This window comes from Limulus polyphemus, unplaced genomic scaffold, assembly GCF_000517525.1.
Source record: "Limulus polyphemus unplaced genomic scaffold, Limulus_polyphemus-2.1.2 Scaffold1819, whole genome shotgun sequence".
NCBI classification, from domain to species: Eukaryota; Metazoa; Arthropoda; class Merostomata; order Xiphosura; family Limulidae; genus Limulus; species Limulus polyphemus.
In genome coordinates, this window is record NW_013667429.1 from 163,623 (window position 1) to 184,790 (window position 21,168).

Below are 21,168 nucleotides of genomic sequence, written 5' to 3' on the forward strand. Positions count from 1 at the left end.
AACCGAAATATTATTATTGTGTTGTGTATTAGTTTATTCATTTGGTTTGTTTCGGATATTAGCTCACGGCTACACAAGGACTATCTGTGCTATCGGTCCCTAATTTGGAGCTGTCAGACTAGAGGGAAGACTGACTAACTAGTCAATAGTACTCACCGCTAACTCGCCCCCCCCCCCCCCCAGCCTCAAGTTCATAGTCGGCCTCACTATATAGGAAGTCACGGCTGGGCCTATAATAATTGTATTGGCTTAAATTCAGTTATACAAATGTATTTGTTTCCTAGACATTTACCTATGTTTTATATTTGCAGGTTTCTGATAACTTTATTAGAGAATAATTGCTGTTGTTTAATTTAAAAAATTGTACTCTAAAAAGTGATGGAAAAATAAATAATTTTGCATTAGGTAATCAATACAAGTGTCGAATAACCTTACACCGATTTACATCTCATCTGGATCAGCGGTAAGTATTTCAGAGAACATTTCTATTTCTATTTTAAAACCCTTAAGTCAGCCTGAAATTTTAATTGTGAATTATTGAGCGTGGGCACCAAAATCTGTGCCGTCAATCACTTGTTTTTAAGATTAAGAATTTGTCAAAAAACAACAACAACAAAAACGACGTTTTATTGCCTCGAAACACAAAGCAAGAAAAAACTTTCTTTTTTTTTCTGGAAGAAAAGTACAAGTTAACTTTGTGAAGCCCCCAGTTGCACAACGGTATGTCTGTGGACTTACGATGCTAGAAACCGGGTTTCGATACCCGTGGTGGGCAGAGCACCGATAGCCCGTTGTGTAGCTTTGTGCTTAATTTGAAAATAAACAAACTGTGCAAACTGTAATTTTTACTATTGAAAGAAAAGTATGTGAGCAGGTAATGTCAAACAGCATCAATGTCACATTATGTTAGTATTACGATGATGTGTATTTACTTGTTCTAGTTTCTGAGGGGTGCTTACAGACGTGAGTGATGTATGTTTACTTGTTTCACTTTGTGAGGGATGTTAAAAGACACTAAATTTTTGATTAATTGTTTTTTACGGAACAGTACATACAATATTATTTTAAGTATGGCATGAAACAATATAATTAATTTAATCATTATATATTAATTTAGGATACATAATAGTATTTATGGATTTAATAAAAAATATTTATTGTATATAGCGCCATCTGCCAGCAAGCGTGATCTCTGAGTCGGGGTTGTGCGTGTGACATTACATCACAATAAGATCGATCATAATTTTTAACAAATCTATCTTTACTGTCCCGCTATTGCCTTGTTGTCTCATAACAATTTTGTGGAATTGATTTTCTTTCAAAGTTCGGAATTTGGCGTTATATCACCACACTTTTGTAGAAGTTTTTTATGGTTAAAATCTATTTTTTGTCCGATCATATTGTTACGACTTCGGAAGTCACGTGACTCTGGTAACATGTGATGAGATTCCGGAAGTATCGTGAATTGTCCTGGTAACTATAGTCTGTTCCAGCCGCCTCTTTTTTAGTATATAAGCCCGGCAAATAAAACGAGATGGGGAATTGCAGATAGAGAGCTATAGAGACAGATAATTGAGTCAAGCAAGCGGTAGTGACGGTAATATAAAGTGTGTGTTTTGTTATAGAGATTGGAAACGTATTGACTGTGGAAATTCTGTGTATTATAAAGTTGTATCGAGAAAGAATAAACTAATTTTAATTAAGAAAGGACTTGTATCACTGAAATTTCTCGGAAAGAATTTCTACGGGAAATTAACAAGCAGATACGCAACAATATCGTTAAAGAACTTATAAGTTTAGCAACACTATTTAAAACATTGTACATATATATACAAGTGATAATACGAAAATTGAAATATTTATTTATAATTTTGATGAGGTTTGTATCAGACACATATTATTTGTTTATTTCTTTCATTTCACCTCTCGTACTTTCAAATTTCCATTTTTAAATTTTTCTTTGTCTCATTTTTTAAAACTAATAAATCTTCCTGTAGCGTTACAATTACTAATAAATTTTTAACGATAGAAGAAGAGCACAATCAGAAACGCTGTAGGTGTGGTAGTTCAAATGTTATTATTTCTTAGGTGCGAATTGAACTCGAGCTGTATCGTACACCAGGCAAGTACTCCAGTAATGTGAGGAGAATATTAAAAAGGGTAAAAAGGGGTACTTTTCCAGAATCGTAAGGCAAGTTTTTTTGGGGGGGGGGGGGGGTGGAGTAGAGGAGGTTGTGGATTGCATCTCCTACCCATAGGGTAAGAATCCATAGGAAACAAACAAATCATATTTTATTCTTCTTCAACTGGTCTTATAAATACTTTCAAAATCTAAATATAGGCAATGTAATTTTAGGTAACAGCATGGAGCCAAAATGGGGGTTTGTAATTTGAGTAAATAATGTCTTCAGTATCTTACTTTTTTACGATCCCTGTTTGCAGGTTATTAAATTCCCAATTCTTTGTTTATCTTGTTATATATAATTTTAATAACATTTATCAAATACTTATTATTTGTTTACTCATTTCACAGCGCATACTTTCGATTATTTTTTTTTATCTCCCCCCTAGTCACCTAGCAGTAAGTCTGAAGGCTTATAATACTTCAAACCGGGATTCGATGCCCGTGGTGGGCATACATTATTGTACAACTAACAGACATTCATTTAGGTTTGAAAACATAATGTTTGTTGTCACGCTGTTTTGTTGTAGAATGAAGAAACTCTCCTTTAGGTTTGAAAACGTGATGTTCGTTGTCTCGCCACATAGTATTTATATAGTTATTGACAAACTTTTCTTTTGTATTTAGATAGTAGATAAATTATTCATATATGAAGTTCTACAGTTTGAGAAGAAGACAGAAACATTTTTTTCAGTTTTTTTTACAGTTTTAACTTTTAAATGAGTTTTACGTAGGCAAGTAGAGATTATCGGTATCTTTAATATGCTGTTACATAGGAACACTTTTAAATAAAACATGTTAATAAGAACACCAGGAATAGGTATCTATCTCTTCTATTAACGAAACATCTTAGATAAACAAGAATAATGGTATTTTTATATTTTTCTCAAAGTATTTAAACTACTAAAATATACAAACATTAAGAATTGAAGATCTTGTGAAATATTTAAACATAATTCTAATTAATACATCTTACAATGATGATTCTATTTATTAAAATGTTTTCATATTCAGAAATAACTTGTTTTTAAAACTTATCGGTAAAAATGTAAAGCAGTTAATACTATACGGGACATAACATAGCTTATGAGAGTAACAATAATTACTGAATACAATATATTTTTCATTTACTTAAGCCTGTTATTTTCCAACTTTTTGATCGGTTTATGAAGTTAATGAATTTATTATTAGAAATTGATAAAATATCCATAAAACGTAATATTTGGTCTTGTCGCTTCTGGTAACGACATGTGCCAGGTGTCACTTCCTCCAAATGTCTCCGTAAAATCCTTATCCTTTTTTGGCTACAACTGGCAATTTTTCGCCTTTCAAATATGGGTTTCGGGACTGTAAGAAAATTAGTTGATGTTATTGTTCATAAAGTGAAGATGATATACAAAATTATCCACATTATTAACTAAGATATTAATTTTTAGTTCTCATCTGTGTACTTTGTTGTTTTTTATTAGAAGTTATTAATAACGTACTAACCATAACATAATTTTGTGTAACTTGGACAAAAATACATTCAAAACTCTCGTTAACATTCACGTCACTTTACTTTAAAATTTGTATGCGTATAAGAAAAATTCAACATGAAAATTCAATCGTTTTCTGGTCATATTTATTTATTTTTCATGTGGCGAATAAAACACTCGGTAATTAGGAAGGAAACTGCCACTCAATATGTAATGGATTGATGTTATATCTAAAATACATTTAATGTTTTAAATTAATATTAAGTCGCATACATACATCCAATAAAGTAAAATGCTTTTATTAATGAAAATAACTTAAATTAAGAAAATGTTTGATACGACTTTCATCCTTGTCTGAAAACTCTCTTACTGTGGCGTCCTCTGTTGTGTTCAAGTAATTGATCAAAATCGTAGAAACTACAAAATAATGGTCATCCTACAGACTGTTAAGTTTTACTAAAATAGTTTAAACTATTGCTTATAAAAAATACAGGGAAAAAGAATTTTCAAACGATACCTTATTCAATGCAGCAACTATTGCAGTTCCATCAGAGTGACTGTAGATATACAGATACAATGTTTGATAACAGTAAAATACCAAGACATGCAATTCATAAATTAATAATATTCTATTCATAATTACACCGACAGCTAAATAAAAATCTAGATTAAGCTAATAGCAGAGAATAATTACTTGTTACTTACATTGAGAGTAGTTCCTCTTTGGGTAAACATTTTGGTTTTGGGTTTCAACTGCTGAATAATTTTATTGAGATTAGAATAAAGCGAACACACTATTTTCTTATGCTAACCTCTTAACTAATAAAATTTTGACAAATCCACGTGGATAATGAATATTTATTTGACTTAAACAATTTTTTGCATGTTAATAATTAACGACGCATCTCTTGTCCTGAACTAAAATCTTAAGCATGAAAATACCAATAATGATGCTAATGTTACGACAACGGAAGTCACGTGACTCTGGTGAGACATGATGAATTTCTGGAATGATCATGAATGATTGGGGATGCAAGAGTGTATTCGAAACGCCCCCTTCTTTAGTATATAAACCTGGCATAGAAGCCAGCGAGGGACAGATAATTAAAGAAGCGAACAGTAGTTATGGTAATATAAAGTGTGTGTTTGTACTCGTCGAGAGCTAAGTTATCGAGATTGTGAATCGCTATGACTTATAGCATGTATTATAAAACTTGTTAAGTTTAAAGTGACGAGAAATGTACTGACTGTGGAATTACTGTGTACTACAAAGTTTGTATCGAGAAAGAATAAACTGGTTTAACCAAGAAGGGACTTGTATCGCTGAAGTTCCTCGGAAAGAATTTATACCAGAAATCAACAAACAGGCAGGCACGTAACAATAACATTAATAAGATAAAATAAATTAAAAAAACAAACTGAATTGTACACAATAACCAAAACTGTAAGAACTTCTTTGAAAAAGTAAAATAAATGTTTGACTTTCTGACTCGTTTTCCTACTATGGGATGAGTGCAGGTTTTTTCAGAATGTCAATGAGTCAGTAGGTTCGAAATGTGAGGCGAATTCAGTAGGATAAAACTGTCGTGTGAATCCATTAAGTTCAAACAGTTGGATAAGTGTGGTAGGTTCAAAGTGTCAGATGAGTTCAGTCGGCTCAGAATGTGGGATGAGTGTGGTGCGGTAGGCTCAAGCTGCAAGGTGAATTCAGTAGGGTCAAGTTATTGGTTGAACATAGTAGGTTAAAACTGTTGGTTGAGTGCAGTATATTCAAACTATCGAATGAGTGCAGTAGGTTCAAACTGCCGTGTGGATCAGGTCGTTCAGAATATCAGTGGGTGTAATAGGCTCAGGATATAGGGATAGTTCAGTAGGTTCAAAGTGTTGGATAATTGCAGTAAGTTCAATTTGTCAGGCAAGTTCTGTAGGCTAAAAATGTCAAATGAGTGCAGTAGGTTCAGCTTGTTGGATGAGTGTAGTAGGCTCAAAATGTTGGGTAAGTGGAGTAGACTCAGAATGCTGGGAGAATGCTATATATTTAGAATGTTGATGAGTGCAGTAGGTTCAGAACGTCGGTTGAGTGCAATAGATTCAATATGTTGGAAGAATGCAGTGGATTCAGAATGTTGGTGAATGCACTAGGATCAGAATGTTGGGTGAGTGCAGTAGGCTCAAACTGTTAGGTTCAGAACGTTGGTTGAGGGCAGTAGGTTCAATATGTTGGAAGAATGCAGTGGATTCAGAATGTTGGTGAATGCACTAGGATCAGAATGTTGGGTGAGTGCAGTAGGCTCAAACTGTTAGGTTCAGAATGTCGGTTGAGGGTGGTAGATTCAGAATGTCACGTGAGTACAGTAGTTCCAAACTGTCGGGTGAGTGCAGTAGGTTCAAACTTTTGTGTGAATGCAGTAGGTTTAAACTGTTGGCTAAGTGCAGTAAGTTCAGAATTTCGAGTGAATACAGTAAACCAAAGAACCTCTGAATGAAAGTAATGGGGAATATGTTATGATAAGATTATTAAAAATTGTTGATTTAAAATAGGAATATTAATCATAAAAAATACAGAAACAAGATAATTAGCTTAAAGTGAAAAAGCAGTCACAAAGAAGTATAAAAACAAGCTTAAAGTTTAAAACACAAAATAAATAAAAAATCGGAAATTTAAAAAACCTGAAAATAGAAATAGTAATTCACGAGGTAAGTACACGAGGGTGAAGATACTGTAGACATTATTTAATCAAGCTACAAACCACAATTTTGACTCCATGCTAGTATTTATGAGAATACTCGAGAGTGTGTCGACCTCAGGCAATGGGGGAGACGATAACGTCATAGTTTCTCGAAGTGTCACCAGAGGGCACATTGCTAGGACCAGGCAAAAGAAAGAGACAGCGCTGCTAGGTGTGACGTCATAGTTCCACAAAGTGGAAACAGAGAGTGCGATTATGTAAGGGAGAGGTGATATAATAGTTTGATACCATAGGGTTTGTTACTATAGGCAGATTGTGTTACTATGATTTATAGGCAGATGGTGTTATTAAGATTCTGTAAGCAGATGGCATTACTAACATTTTGCACAGAGGGCCTATTACTATAGGCAGATGCTGTTACAAAGGTTTCTATAGGTGGATGATGCTACTTGGCTGACAGTCCCTAGAGATATCATACAGGTCTTAACATATTTTTTGTTTTCATTTATATATTTATTTGTATAATTCACTTTTCAAGTATTTTACAAAGGTGGACAGTATTCTACAGAATTGCATACAGGTTTAAAATTATATTTATATTTAATATACAGTTTCATTTTATAATGTATGTTATAATATCTGGCATAAAATATATTCTTATGGTAATCCTCTATTTATGATTTCATTCATATCATTTTGCTAGAACTAAATATAATAAATGAACAACTTTCTGTTTAAATTTAATATTATAGAATCTATTTAAAATAGCAACAGCTAACATTCACTTGATGTTATATATAATTAAAATTCATAAAACTTTGTGCTTTTACTTTCTTCTTCAATAAACATTGAGATAAACCTCTGTCAGATGTCAAGATCATTGTTTGTTGGGAAAAACAAAGGTCGTCACATAGTAACTCATACAAACTGTGTGAGTTATTTCAGCATACCAGTTGATGACAAGTTTTGATTGTATGTTCTCCTAAACCAAGTAATGCTTTTGTTTCCAAAACCAGAAATTCTATTTTCATATATTTCAAAACTTCATTTAAACTTATTAGTTTTCTAAATGAACATAATCATAAAAGGACCATTAATTTTAAATCAAGTGATAATTTCAATGATATTTTCCTCACAAAGATTTTGAAACAATGTTTCGGTAACATGAATTATATAACTCAGTGTTCTTACATAAAACTCATGTTTCATCATAGCCCAATATGCTATCATCAAACAAAGAGAATCTTATCAGATGTCACATCAATACCATGATAATCAAGTCGATATGTATATTATTAACACACACACACCACAAATTACCAGATGCCGTCCTTCTAGAAGAAACTTGTTCAGTTTTGCTCTGTACAGCTATGCTAATGTTTGAGATCCACAGCTTAAATTCCTACCATTCTGTTTTTTGGATATATTTTTCCTTTTTCAAAGTCCTTGAACTGCCGAATTTGAATATACAAATTATTCTCATAAGTTGATAGAATGATGTAATGGTCGTTCCCAATAGGGTATACCTGAGATGAATCAGGCGCTTCTTCATGATGTATGATAGTAAAAGAACCTAACTGTTGTTTTTTAAGGTTACTGGTTCTTCTTCACTACTGTATTTGATCTTTTTTGCTATTTCATTAATGGCAGCAGCATTTCTTTTTTTTTCCCCAATAGACTAAATTATAATATAGTACATAATTAGTAATATGCAGCAACTTAATCTATTAATATAATGAATATAACTGAAAAGAAACATTACTATGACAAAGAAACACAGAAATTAGATTTATAAGCAAAGAAATATGTGTTACGAAATACATACATTTAAAGGCTGGTTTATCATTCTTTCTTCCATGTAGTACAGCTGCATCGGTGTGATTATTAGTGATGAAAGGGACAGGGTATTTATATTTGAAAAGTGACCAAGATTTCACTGAACTGTAGACTATTTGCTGTAGACTGATATTAAAATTAGGATATGTCAGACCTGTGATAGAAAGTATCAACACTACCCTCTGTTACCATTCGAGTACATACAAATATAATTCATTGTCTTGTATAATGAAATCATAAATCTCAGACATTTCATTATACTGATTATTTACTAAATTTTAAATTCAGTGACATATAAAAACTCTAGTTAAAGTATGGTGAACATTAAATTTATGTAGAAAATATATGATTATGTAGAGTTTTAACTATTTGTTTTCAATATTAAGTATAATGTAAATACATAGATAGCGACAATGTATTATAATTGTCTTGTTCAACGTTTGTTTTCATAAAAGTTTTCTGGCATATTGATCACCCTCTTCTTTTAGTAAAACCATTAGGCAGATAGAGTGTTCTATATTCAAATGAAAGTGTTATCTGTTTTAGTTAAACCTAAAGGTCAAAAGCTTTTCTAAACTTGACATCCTGCCTTGTATATTTTCTAAAATCAAAATTTATGGAGCCAATCAGTGCTCTTGAATATCGAACATGTGAGTCAAGTCACGAATAGGCTGAAAGCAAACATATGGACTATGTGCAGTTAGTAAGAAATACGCTCTAGACAAAGAGGTAACTATATTAATTGTTTATGTAGATCCTTTAAACTCTAATGACTTATAAAACTAGACATGAAACTAAGTCATTTTCAGGAAAAATAGATGTTAGTTATATAATGAAAAATCATACATTTGACATATCCAAGTAAATATGAAAAGTAGAACTGAACCACTTTTTTATTATGAAAAATATTCTAAGTCGACTGACACAGTTTAGTCTTACTGACTTAAAGCACAAATGAACATAATCGTAAAAGGACTATTATTTCAATGATATTGTCGTCACAAAGATTTGGAAACAATGTTTTGGTAACATGAATTAAAGAACTCGGCGTTCTTATATAAAACTCATGTTTCATCATAGCCCAACATAACCCAAATTAACAAGTATCATATACACTTAACAAAACTACAAGCACCATGGTTTATAATTTTATTGGATTAGATTTCAAACAAACTATGTTCATATCACTATTTGTTCATTCCAACTTAGTATGTAAGATTTTGTATAGTATATAAATGATAGTGAACAATATTATATTTATTTGGAAAACTAATAAGTTTAAATGAAGTTTTGAAATATATGAAAATATAATTTCTGGTTTGTGGAAACGAAAGCGTTACTTGCCTTAGGAGAACATACGGTCAAAATTTGTCATCAACTGGTATGTTGAAATAACTCGCACAGTTTGTATGAGTTACTATGTGACGATCTTTGTATTTCCTAACAAACAGTGACCTTGACATATCATAGAGGTTTATTTCAATGTCTATTGAAGAAAAAGTAAAAGCACAAAGTTTTATGAATTTTAATTGTGCAGAACATCAAGTGAATGGTAAGTTTGCTATTTTAAATAGATTCTATAATAGTAAGGTTAGACAGTGAGTCGTACATTTATTATATTTAGTTGTAGCAGAATTATATGAATGGAATCATACATAGAGGATTACCATAAGAACATATTTTATGCTCGACATTATAACATTATATGCTTATAAAGTGAAACTGTATGTTAGATTTTATAGAGAACTAAATAAGCATCCTTTTAACGATGATAAAAATATATAAAGTAAATTATTAGTTACAATAACTGCCTCATGCAAATAATGGATAATATGTACGAACTGAGATATGTCGTTTCATTGACTTGTAAAAAAAACAAAAAAACAGCAGGTGTGTTAAAATCCTATGGAACATTGTCCTCCTAAAGTAACACTACATTTAGTGACACCTTGTAATGGTAGCATCTTTGGCCCATTGAAACACTATAGAAATACATAAGTGAAATAATATATTTTGTCAAGAACAATAAAATCATAGTTATATGGGTATAATAAAGACAAATAAAGGAAAGTGCAAGCTTTTATGTTATATTATTGCATAATATTTAAATAAGCGTCCTTTCCAGGACAATAATTTAAAAATTATGCTTAAATATAGAAACTAAAACTATAATCAGTCTATAAAAACACTATCAGCCTTTGTGAAACATATGTGCTATATAAATTAAAAGTATAAATATAAATTTGTATGCAATTCTGTGGAACGCTATCCACCTTTTTAAAAGTCATTTAATATAAATAAATATATAAATGAAAACAAAAACATAAGTTAAGACCTATATGCAGCCCTACAGGACTGTCAGCTTGTTAAATTGTACTTAATGCTTTACTTATAAAGTGAAATGGAATTAAATCTAGACATTGATGATATGTTGAGACACTCTATGATGAAATCATCATGGCAGCCTAGTAATGCGAAGTTGAAATATGTTTGCAATTCTACGAGATTATCCACCTAGTAACATTATCTGCCTATAGAAACCTCAGTAAAAATATTTGTCTATAGTAACAGGCCCTCTGGTATAAAACTATGATATCACCCCTCTCTAAGGTAACTGCGCCCTCTGGTTCCATTTCATGGAATTATAATGTCACGCTTAGCAATGCTCTCTCTGCTTTTTGAGTGTCCAGGTAATGCACCCTATGGTGACACTTGAAAGAACTGTGACGTCATCGACTCTGGTTACACCATTGTCTCCCCATTGTCTGAGATCGCCACACATGTGGTGACCTCTGGCAGCGTGACGCTCAGGTATCCTAAAAACCACTAGCATGGAGTCAAAATAGAGATTTGTAGCTTGAGTAAATAATGTCTACATTATCTCAAGCCTTGTATTCTTACCTTGTTTACTATTACCTGTTGGAGGTCTTTAGATTCCCAAATTTTCATTTATCTTGTGTCTCAAACCTTAAGCTTGTTTGTATATGTGAATTTTTAGTTTAAGTTAGCTATCTTGTTTCTAAATTTTTTCATGTTCATCATGGACATAAATATGTATAATAGGAATACTGTCCTATTTAAAACAGTTTAGTTTAATGAAACAATGACAACCTTTGGATTGGCTTCATTCAAATTGGATGGCTATTGCTCCTGATATAATTGACCCAGAGTTATCTTTGATATCGGTATTGTATGTATTATCACTATGATGCATGGTGATTAACATATCACATTTTATTTATATGCTTGTAAAATATATACAGCTAGTATATTTATATCCGGTAGCTATATGGGGAGTCTGTAAACACTGGATCGGAAATACTAATGAACTATACTGGAATGGTGCATGGACTGAATTTAATAACTGCATGAGTTTTATACATGTATTAACATACAATGCATATTGACTTGTATATATATATATATATACATATATGTAAGCTTTATAGTATTTTTTAAGTTCTAAAGCCGTACATATAGATGTATAGATGCATGCATACGTATTCAATGCATCTATAAGAAAATGTGTCATAATATAATATCATATGTATACAAATAAGCATTTTTAATATTTCTTATAGTTGTTATATTTCCTTCTTCTTCCTCCTCCTCTCCACTGGCCATAGTACGGCCAATTACAATTTTGCTGCAGCTCTCCAGATTTCCTCTTAGAGTGACATTCTACACATTCTACTAGGTCGAAAACGTGTTAATTGACAATTATGAATCGATTATATTAATATACCTCCCCCCCCCTTCATTTATGATGGAGTTTGGGCCGAGACATTCCTACGACCCTCTTCCACTATCGCCATCTCCTGCTTGCACAATATTTGCTACTCTATCTGCAGTATCTAGAATATTCGCGATCAGGCAGTATGGGCTATAATTCGACACTTAGGATTGGCAATCATCGTCAATGCCAATCCGATGTTCGAAACTGAGCTTGATGCTATCTTTTAAACCACAGCTCAAAGATATTTGTTGCGAGAGATTAGCTGATAAAGTTCATGATGATTTACTGTAGATATTGACTATTTGATCGCAATAGTTCAAGATGTAAAAATTTAAGCTGCAGCTGAAGATTGTCATGGAGATTTGTTTGAGAATATAGTGAGCTTACAATGTTTTCTATTTCTATTTGCAGGCTTTTAAAATTTTATTACGTAATGTATAAAATTTTACCAGTAGAAAAGCATTCTTTTAAAGAAAAATATGTGCACATACAACATCGCTTTAAATAAACCTTCGTGCCTTTTAAAATAATTATTCTACGAATGTGTGTAATAAAATTTAATATTATGTGTATTGTTTTTTATTCCTTCAGTTTATACATAGAATAGGGTTGGCTCTCTAAAGACACCGATTGTATAGTGTACAAAGCATTGAGTATCTACATGTTATAGTCACATAAATTTCAGTTATTATTAGCTGGTGATTGATTCCTGTTTCATCCTGTACTTAAACTTTTTCAAGGAACACCAGATAGTTTTAAGTAAATCAACTTTAAGTTGTAATGATAATATCGTTTACACTAGAATTATGATTTTTTTAAAATAAAGAAATAATTTAAAATGTACCCTACGTAATGCGAAATGATCCGTTTGGTAATATTGCCCGGGTTTGATTGTAATACTCGCGCCCGTTTTTGCTGTAGGCTGGCGGAACAGTAATAACAATAAAAAGAGAATATATGGGCGATGCCTATTATTAACCACTGCCGTGGTTCTTGATAAGTCGAACACACTACATTTACTATATTCAGTGCCAACAAGCCCTTTCACCCAATACCGGGTCTCATCAGGATAGCTGGAATACGGCAGACATAATAGTGGTGTAGGCGCTAAGAAAAGTTTTAACAGTTGAGTAAGTGCAGAAGGTCCAAATTGTTAATAAGTACATTATAAATTATAAACACAACATATGTCATGGCTATTCATATAGAACTGAAAATCAAACACACACACACAGAAGTATATTTTTTATAATTGTGTTTATAAAGTGAAACATAAAGTTATATTTTAATGAACTTTTGGACATAAGAAGGAACCATCCAGTGATATGTATATTTCATTCCTGAAAAATTTTAAGATCTGCTATATATTGTAACACGCTATGTTGTATAGATACATAAAATGGTAACAAATATATATATGTAAAAAAATCATGTTTTTCTATAGTATGTAATGTAAATACTTACGTTAGGGTTGAAAAACTTTTTAGCAACTAAGGTTTTGTGCTCTCCTTCAATCTGCATATGAATAAAAGGGAACATTATCATTATAGTTTGGAATGAATTAATCGTAAACTTGTGAGTTATTTCAAATTATTATGCCACACGAGTATGCAATAAAATAACATACCACAATTATTTTGAAAATGTTTTGTATAATTTATGGCTCGGGTGATACGTTAAAAAATTAAATAATGAAATGGGTTCAGTACTACCGAGGGTTAATAACACCCTGTAAAAACGATGGTCCCTTTTGTTGCCCTTGAAATTACATTCTACATCATCTACTGTGTTCAGTCTGTTGGCCACAATCACTCAATATTTCTAGACACAAAAATTTTTATTCATGGATGGCGAGGTTAATCTCCGATTATAAACTGGACAATATTTTCATAAACTATCCATTTTACGTGAACATTGGCTTCCCAAACTGTATTTAAGCATACCTAAAGTGTAAAAAGCCATTGGAACTACATCAAAAGACTTGACAAATTTATGGTCGAATGCTGTGATTCAGCTTGTTCGGCCATCTTACTCATGAAACCGGACGTTCTTTTGAGTTGTGGTTGGAAGTTTTTGAGCCTTCGTGAACTTCAAATCCTTCTTTATTATCTTGTTAACGGTGCATGGAAATGTACTCAGCTTCATCGCAATGGCAATTTGGATCAGAGAATTTTCTTTCATAACCATAGTATTCATTTCATGGATGTGGGCATTACTCGAGATGTATTTAAAGAATGGTTCTGGATCTCATTTCTGTCCTAAATTCTCTGCTCCTATGAAGAACATTAAGTTCCTCCTCCTTAAAATTTTGTGATTTTTAGCACAGAGCCTTTGAACAATTTCACTATATGAAAATTTTTAATTTAAAAAGAACGGACACATAAACCTCCAGCCACAAGTCAACCCTAGCGAATGGTCGTGAATTCGTCATGAATCGAATATATAACTAATAAGTATGTCATTAGGGATAGCACCTGCAGCTACATGCCACTGTACTAGCAAATCGTTTTTATAAAGTGCAATTAACCCTTTCTAGTTTCAGTTAAGAATGTGCTAAAAGCTTAGGTATATTTTGACATCAATGACAGCTTTACAGAATTATGTAAAATTTGTTTATAAAAATTTTTCAGTATAAAAAAACTTTTTTAAATCGCTTGTAAATGTGAGAATTTCTGAACTAATTTCTAATTATTATTTGTCAAAGCAACATGAAGTTAGCGTAAATCAAATTCAAAAGTTGATACATTTAAACTAAATTAGATTTAAACATCGATGGACCACTTTCACACTTTTCTTATTATACGAAACTTTTCTTTTCGGCGTTTTGTTGGCAAACTAATATCGCAAAAACTTAAAAAGTCTCTTGTTTTCAAATATTTTTATTAGTATTTAAATAAATACTTCCCCAGCGGTATGTCTATGGTCTTACAATGCTAGAAACCAGGTTTCGATACCCGTGGTGGGCAGAGAATGGATAGTCAGTTGCGTAGCTTTGCGCTTAACAATAAGCAAACAAGTAAATACTTTTTGGAAAGTAAAATGTTGTATGAATTGATATTAACTATAAATTACTTGGTAACTAAATACTCTCCATTTGTATTACTTGGAAACATAGTTAAGTTGGTGTAGACAAGAAAGAAGGATATCATTTATAAAACTATTGTTTCCATACACATTTAGTTGGATATAAATTTCTACTCTTTCATCGAGACTTTTTGATATTCTTGTAAAAATTGGAGTAACAACAATAATATTATGTTTATCTTTTAATTTATTTTCTTCACCAAAACGTGAAGAAAATATAATGTAGAGGCCTAACGTATGCCTTTGATTCACTGCTTCTACTACAATGGACTAGTTTTCACGACTCATCAGTGCTGTTTAGAAGACCGAAGCAAGAAAAGTAGGCCTCATATAGTGGTGGAATGTAAGCATTTTGTTTAATTTAGATGTATTAGTGATGAGTAAAAGACTATACATTTAACCAAATACAAGTACGTTCATTTGATGGTAATGGAGCATTCAGCTCATTTTTTACAATACAGCACCCTTTATAATGCAAGAAGATTTGAAGCTTAGAAACTACTGTCTAAATGTCAAGTAGCTCTACTAAAAACATGCTCGATAAAGGTGCTACATCACATAGGCAAAACATTTACATGCGTAAAAGATGTCTGATACAGAAAATGCCTTACAGCAATACAGTGTTTATCTTTATGCAACATGTCTGATGCATATAATGCTTGGAGACGGGTTGAATGGGTAATGAAAAAAACTTTAATATAAGTTTAACATAACAGCAAATGTACAACGTTTCGACAAGGTTTTGTCATCATTCAAGCCGTCTCCAAGCATTATTAGTCTCAAAGTGGGTTCCTCGTCATCGAATGTCTGATACATGTACTACATCACAGCAATACAGTGTTTGCCTCTATAAAACATGCCTGGTACAGGTACTACGTCACAACACTACAGTGTTTTACCTGCATGTTTTGAACGATCCTGTTTAGTGTAGAGTCCATTAACCCTTGATTTTGTATGGACTGGGCCAGGGCGTCTAGTTCGTTATCTTGTGTGGAAGTAGGACAGCCAAACATATGTTCAGCATCACACATGCAGTCCTGAGAACTCTGATACTCGCGACTGAAGGCAGCTGTATTGACAAAGTCTTCCAAACAGCCATCTTCCGCTAGAAAGCAAGTGATGCCATTAATTATCTGGCCTAACATATTTAGAGATATCTTTATCATTACAGAAATTTCTTATTAAAATTCAATAAGAAATGTATACGTTTTGATGGAAAGTAAGGATAACAATAGAATCTTCAAATAGTTTATATTTTCTCTCATCTATTGTTTATAATGAATGTTTTTAATCAGAGGGATCGTAGTTAACCTTTCAGTGATAGTAGAGAACATAAATGAGTTAAATGGTCTTCTGCAAAAACATAGTAATTATGATGAGGGATTGGTAACAAAAACCCCTTGTTTAAACTATTAATTAATTAACAACATTTATGAACTTTACTCTACCTTGTGCCTAAATGACATAATGGATATTTCCCTTCCTCTGGCTAAACATCTGACCATTATCACTCATGCGGTTTAGATGAAGAAATCATATTCCCCTTTTTGTAGCTACAAGGCTGCCATTAATAATTAAGCTAGTTAATTGAAGGAAACTTATTCCTCCTCCTCTAATCACAAGTCTGACTATTAACAATCGTGCTGGTTAGATGAAGGAGTCATAATCTTCTACCCCTGGCTAAACATCTGGCCATTAACAATCATGCTGATTAGATGAAGGAGTCATAATCTTCTACCCCTGGCTAAACACTGGCCATTAACAATCGTGCTGGTTAGATGAAGGAGTCATAATCTTCTACCCCTGGCTAAACATCTGGCCATTAACAATCATGCTGATTAGATGAAGGAGTCATAATCTTCTACCGCTGGATAAACACTGGCCATTAATAATCATGCTGATTAGATGAAGGAGTCATAATCTTCTACCCCTGGCTAAACATCTGGCCATTAACAATCATGTGGGTTAAAGAAGGAGTCAAAAATACCTTTCTTTTTATCTACTAATTTGGTCAGTAATCATGTTGGTACATGAAGTCAAATTCTATGACTATGAACTTGATCAGTAAAAGTTGTGGTGTCAGAGGAAGTAGTCACCCCTCCCCTCATGTGACAATCACGAAATGTGTAGAAGTAATGAAAATGCTAGAGGGCGCAGCATAAAAATGGTGTGATAATTAGCTTAAGTTGAAAATTTCTGATCAAGTGAGTACCATCAACTACTAATTATAGGAATCAAAGTTATTTTCATTTTGCTTAAAGCAGTACATTCCTCCCTGTATAGCCAAGACTGAAGGTCTTTTACAATTTATTGTTTTATTGGATGTGCAAGTATGGAATTGGTTTTTGGTTGTTGTTTTTTACATTTTGTTCTGACTGTATGGAGGTCTTACATGAGTGTGTCTTTGAAACTTTAAACTATTAGCCGTACATAGAAAGATTTATAATCCCAGAACACTTGTTCTCTGTTACTAAGAAATTTAAGGTTTGAGACTTTATATTTTGGCTATATAGGCAAAGTTTTGAAGATTAAAATTCTTACCTGTATAACCAATAGGGCAAGGGTTAGGAGGAGTACAGTATGCTGGAAGAACTGCGTCAGTTTTTACTTCTTGATTGTTCTGGACACTACCATCTGGCTTCAGGTGTTGAGCACCTTCTCCAGCACCTCCTATAGGTGGATGTACAAACTTTTTAGTTGCTGGGCAATGGAATTGCATTATTATTATTATTATATATTGGTTCATATATAAAAATATTAAAAGTGGTACTTTTTTGAAAAATGATATGTTGAATAGATTTAAGAAGACACCTTTTAATTTTATTTGAAATAATCTGACTTTATTGATGTTCAGTGACGAACACTATACTGAGCCAAAATAAGCACAACATTAAATTTACAAAGGCTTCATCCAACAGCTTCACACGATGATCACTTAACATTCGATTTTGTTTCCTGACAGAATTCGAAACTCTTCCTTTTTTTAACATAATGATTAATTAAAAGTAGATAGAAAAATCTATTACAATATAAACAATATCTGGCATCTCTAAATAAAACTTTTATATCTATATATATATGTATAAAAGTGGTAAGGTTCTGACAAACATATTCAAATGTTAGTAATTACAGATGACGTATTTTACAATCTGAAACCACATTTATTTGTATTTCTTAATATGTGCCATCACCAATTCTGCTGAAATGTCCTTAGTCTGGATGGAACAGTGTATCCTCCATTGATAGTCTGATTAATCGCCGTACTCCAAACCCGTGAGTCTTCCAACATGATCCTATTGCATCCTTATAGAATTTGAAACCGTGTGTCCTCTGTGGACAGCCTGAAGACTCCTCAGACTCTAAAACAGTGAGTCTTCCAATGACTTTCTAATGAGATATTATACATATCGAAATTGTGTGTCCTCCATTGATAGCATGACGAGTCTTTGTACTCCAGTACTGTAAGTCTTCCAATGATTATATGATTAGTCTTTATGCAAACTGAAACTGTGAGTCTTACTTTGATTTCCTGATGAGTTTTATATTGTACAGAACTATCATAATTTCAATATATTCCTGATGAAGCACTATGCAGGCCGAAACGTTTTTAAAAACTATTATTTACTGATTAATTCTAGACAGGCGAAACGGTTGTTCTTTAATTGGTCATAACATAATCATTGCCTGATGACTACTTATATAATCCCAAGCTGGGCATACATAGTCCAATTGTTGCTTTTACTGACCTGATACAGACTAAGGCTGGTTTTAATATAAATATTTTAGCTGATATTTCTGACCTAATTCTACTTGCTATAACAGTCAATTTCCTAATAGTATTTTATAAAATACCGACGTCTACCAAAATAAATTAAAACTAAAACTTCATGTATGACTAATATTATACCAACATATTTACAAACAATTTTATTGCATAATATCATCAATATCTTTTGCTTACAAGGTGTGATATATGATGACTGGTTCTATCATCATTAATATATTATATTTATAAGGTGTGATGTCTAAGACTGTTTCTATATCAAAATCTTTTATTTATATGGTGTGGTGTTTGAGAACTGCAAGATGTTATGTCTGGTTCTGTTGTTATCAATATCTTTTACCTACAAGATGTAGAGTCTGTGATGAATGTGCAGGTAAGGAGTGATGGCAAAACAAAACATTTTGTATGCATATGCTTAAATCACTAATTACAATATTCTCACCCTGCATGTACTGATGACCCCAGAGAGAACTGTGCTGTAGCTTCTCTTGGTCACGAAGGGATGGCTCTCTTCCTAGAATGCCTTGTAACTCTTGCCGGGTGTGGAAACCATTTTTGTGCCCTTCGTACTGTTTAGCTACTCGGCTAGGTGTCATGTAGGAGTCTGAATCGTCCACGGGTAGGAACACCTCTGGTGGTGGGTTGTCAAATCCTTGCATTCGAGCCATTACTTCCTGAAGCAGTGAGTCTGTTAAGGTGTTCAGGCCGTCGAAAGAAGCCCCGTGAGAATCAGTGCCACTTGGTGTGCATGCGCATATTACAAGAAGCAGGGAAAAGGTTGATATTTCCATGTTTCTGAAATTAATAAATTAAATATGATTAAACAAAGTGACGAAAAGGTTTAAACTAATGTAAAGATTAAGTGACAACAGCTACATGGACTCGATTACTATTTGGATAAATTTTTAAAATATTTAAATAGAACATGAATGATTATGATGGATGTTGATCAGAAGTTATATAACAGTTGATGTAAGACAAGTGTCTGAAATAAGTCCTTGAAATTATGAATTAAAACCTTGCCTTAATAAGAAAGAATACAAGGTTTGAGAAACGATTTTGATAAAAGTCTTGAAAAGATAGACAACCAGTTTACACTGATTCACTGTTAGAGAAGCTATGTTCTTGTTTCAACTGGTTTAATACACTAAATATAAGGTTTCACTAAACTTCAATGCCAAGATAATTTAAATGTTTATTTAATAAGGATAATTAAGAAGAAAGCTCAGGGTCTCAGAAAACATTAAAACTCTCACGTGAAGCTTTCTCAGCTAAATGTACCCCTGATTAATTTACATTTGGTGTCCAGATAGGTGATGCAGTGGATGTCTATTTTACATGTGTATTCATAATAGTTCGATTGCTGATAGTAACAAGTAGCAATAATATTAATGATAGTAACAGATAAAAATTATAATGATAGTAAAAGTTGGAATAATAATAATAATGGTAATAAATGCAACAAATAATTATAATGAGAGTAGCAACTAAAATTAATGGTACTGACAGTAACAAATAAAAATGATAATTATAGTAAAAGTTGGAATAATAATAATGGTAATAACTGCTAATTATAATTGAAATTATAATGACAGTAACAACTAAAATATTAATTATCAAAGTAACAACTAAAAATAATGGTAATGACAGTAACGGGTAAAAAATAATAATGAGAATAGTTGTTGCTCTTTTTTGCACAAAGCTACAAAATTGCACTAGGTCAAATCTGGATAACCTAACCCTGGAATTTAGCGTTGAAATAATATAAACCTAATACTGATGATACTAAAAATAATTACAATTGTAGTTACAACTCAAAATAATAATAATAGTAGTAGTAAGAACTAAAACTAACAACAATGCTAGTAACAAGTAAAATAATGATAGTAGCAACTAAAAATAATAATAATAACTATAGTTATTGCTTTTTAGTGCAAATCTACACAATAGCACAATAGTCCACCTGTCCTTTATCAAATCTAGAGAATTAAACCTCAGAATTTGTTGTTTATAGTCTGTAAATGTACTGCTGAATCACCGAGGAGCAGTATTGATAGTAACAACAACTAATAATAATAATAGCAATTAATAATGATAATATCAACTAAAATGATAATAATATTGTTACGACAGTGGGGGTCACGTGAGAGTATTCTAGAAGATTCGCTAGTGTGTTACGACAGCGGGAGCCAAGTGTCGCTGGTAGCACGTGTTGAGAGTCTTAGAAGTTTCTAGAACAGGCAGTATTATCGTATATAAGTGCACTAGACAGTGAGAGAGACAGACGGAGGCAGAGACGAAGCAGGCAGAGAGAAAGAAAGACAGCGATTACGGTCGGCGGGAACTGAGGATAGCAGACACAGAAATCGGAACTATAG

General features: G+C 32.5%; 1 protein-coding gene across 4 annotated transcripts in view; it reads right to left on the minus strand.

Moving 5' to 3' along the window:
* Window positions 1-2,921: 2,921 nt before the first annotated feature.
* Window positions 2,922-21,168, minus strand: part of LOC106465054 — a 32,419-nt gene continuing 14,172 nt past the window's right edge. The window contains exons 2-8 of one of the 4 annotated variants that reach the window (XM_013925249.2): window positions 19,233-19,585; window positions 17,548-17,676; window positions 15,906-16,111; window positions 13,387-13,437; window positions 4,366-4,413; window positions 4,178-4,217; window positions 2,922-3,529 (exon numbers count right to left, since the gene is read on the minus strand). In XM_013925249.2, coding sequence (XP_013780703.1) covers window positions 4,209-4,217; window positions 4,366-4,413; window positions 13,387-13,437; window positions 15,906-16,111; window positions 17,548-17,676; window positions 19,233-19,581 — 792 coding nt within the window. In that variant the 5' untranslated portion in view covers window positions 19,582-19,585 and the 3' untranslated portion in view covers window positions 2,922-3,529; window positions 4,178-4,208. Of the gene's footprint in view, window positions 3,530-4,177; window positions 4,218-4,365; window positions 4,417-13,386; window positions 13,438-15,905; window positions 16,112-17,547; window positions 17,677-19,232; window positions 19,586-21,168 lie in introns of all 4 variants that reach the window. The other 3 variants (XM_022392868.1, XM_013925248.2, XM_013925247.2) reach the window with 3 other exon arrangements.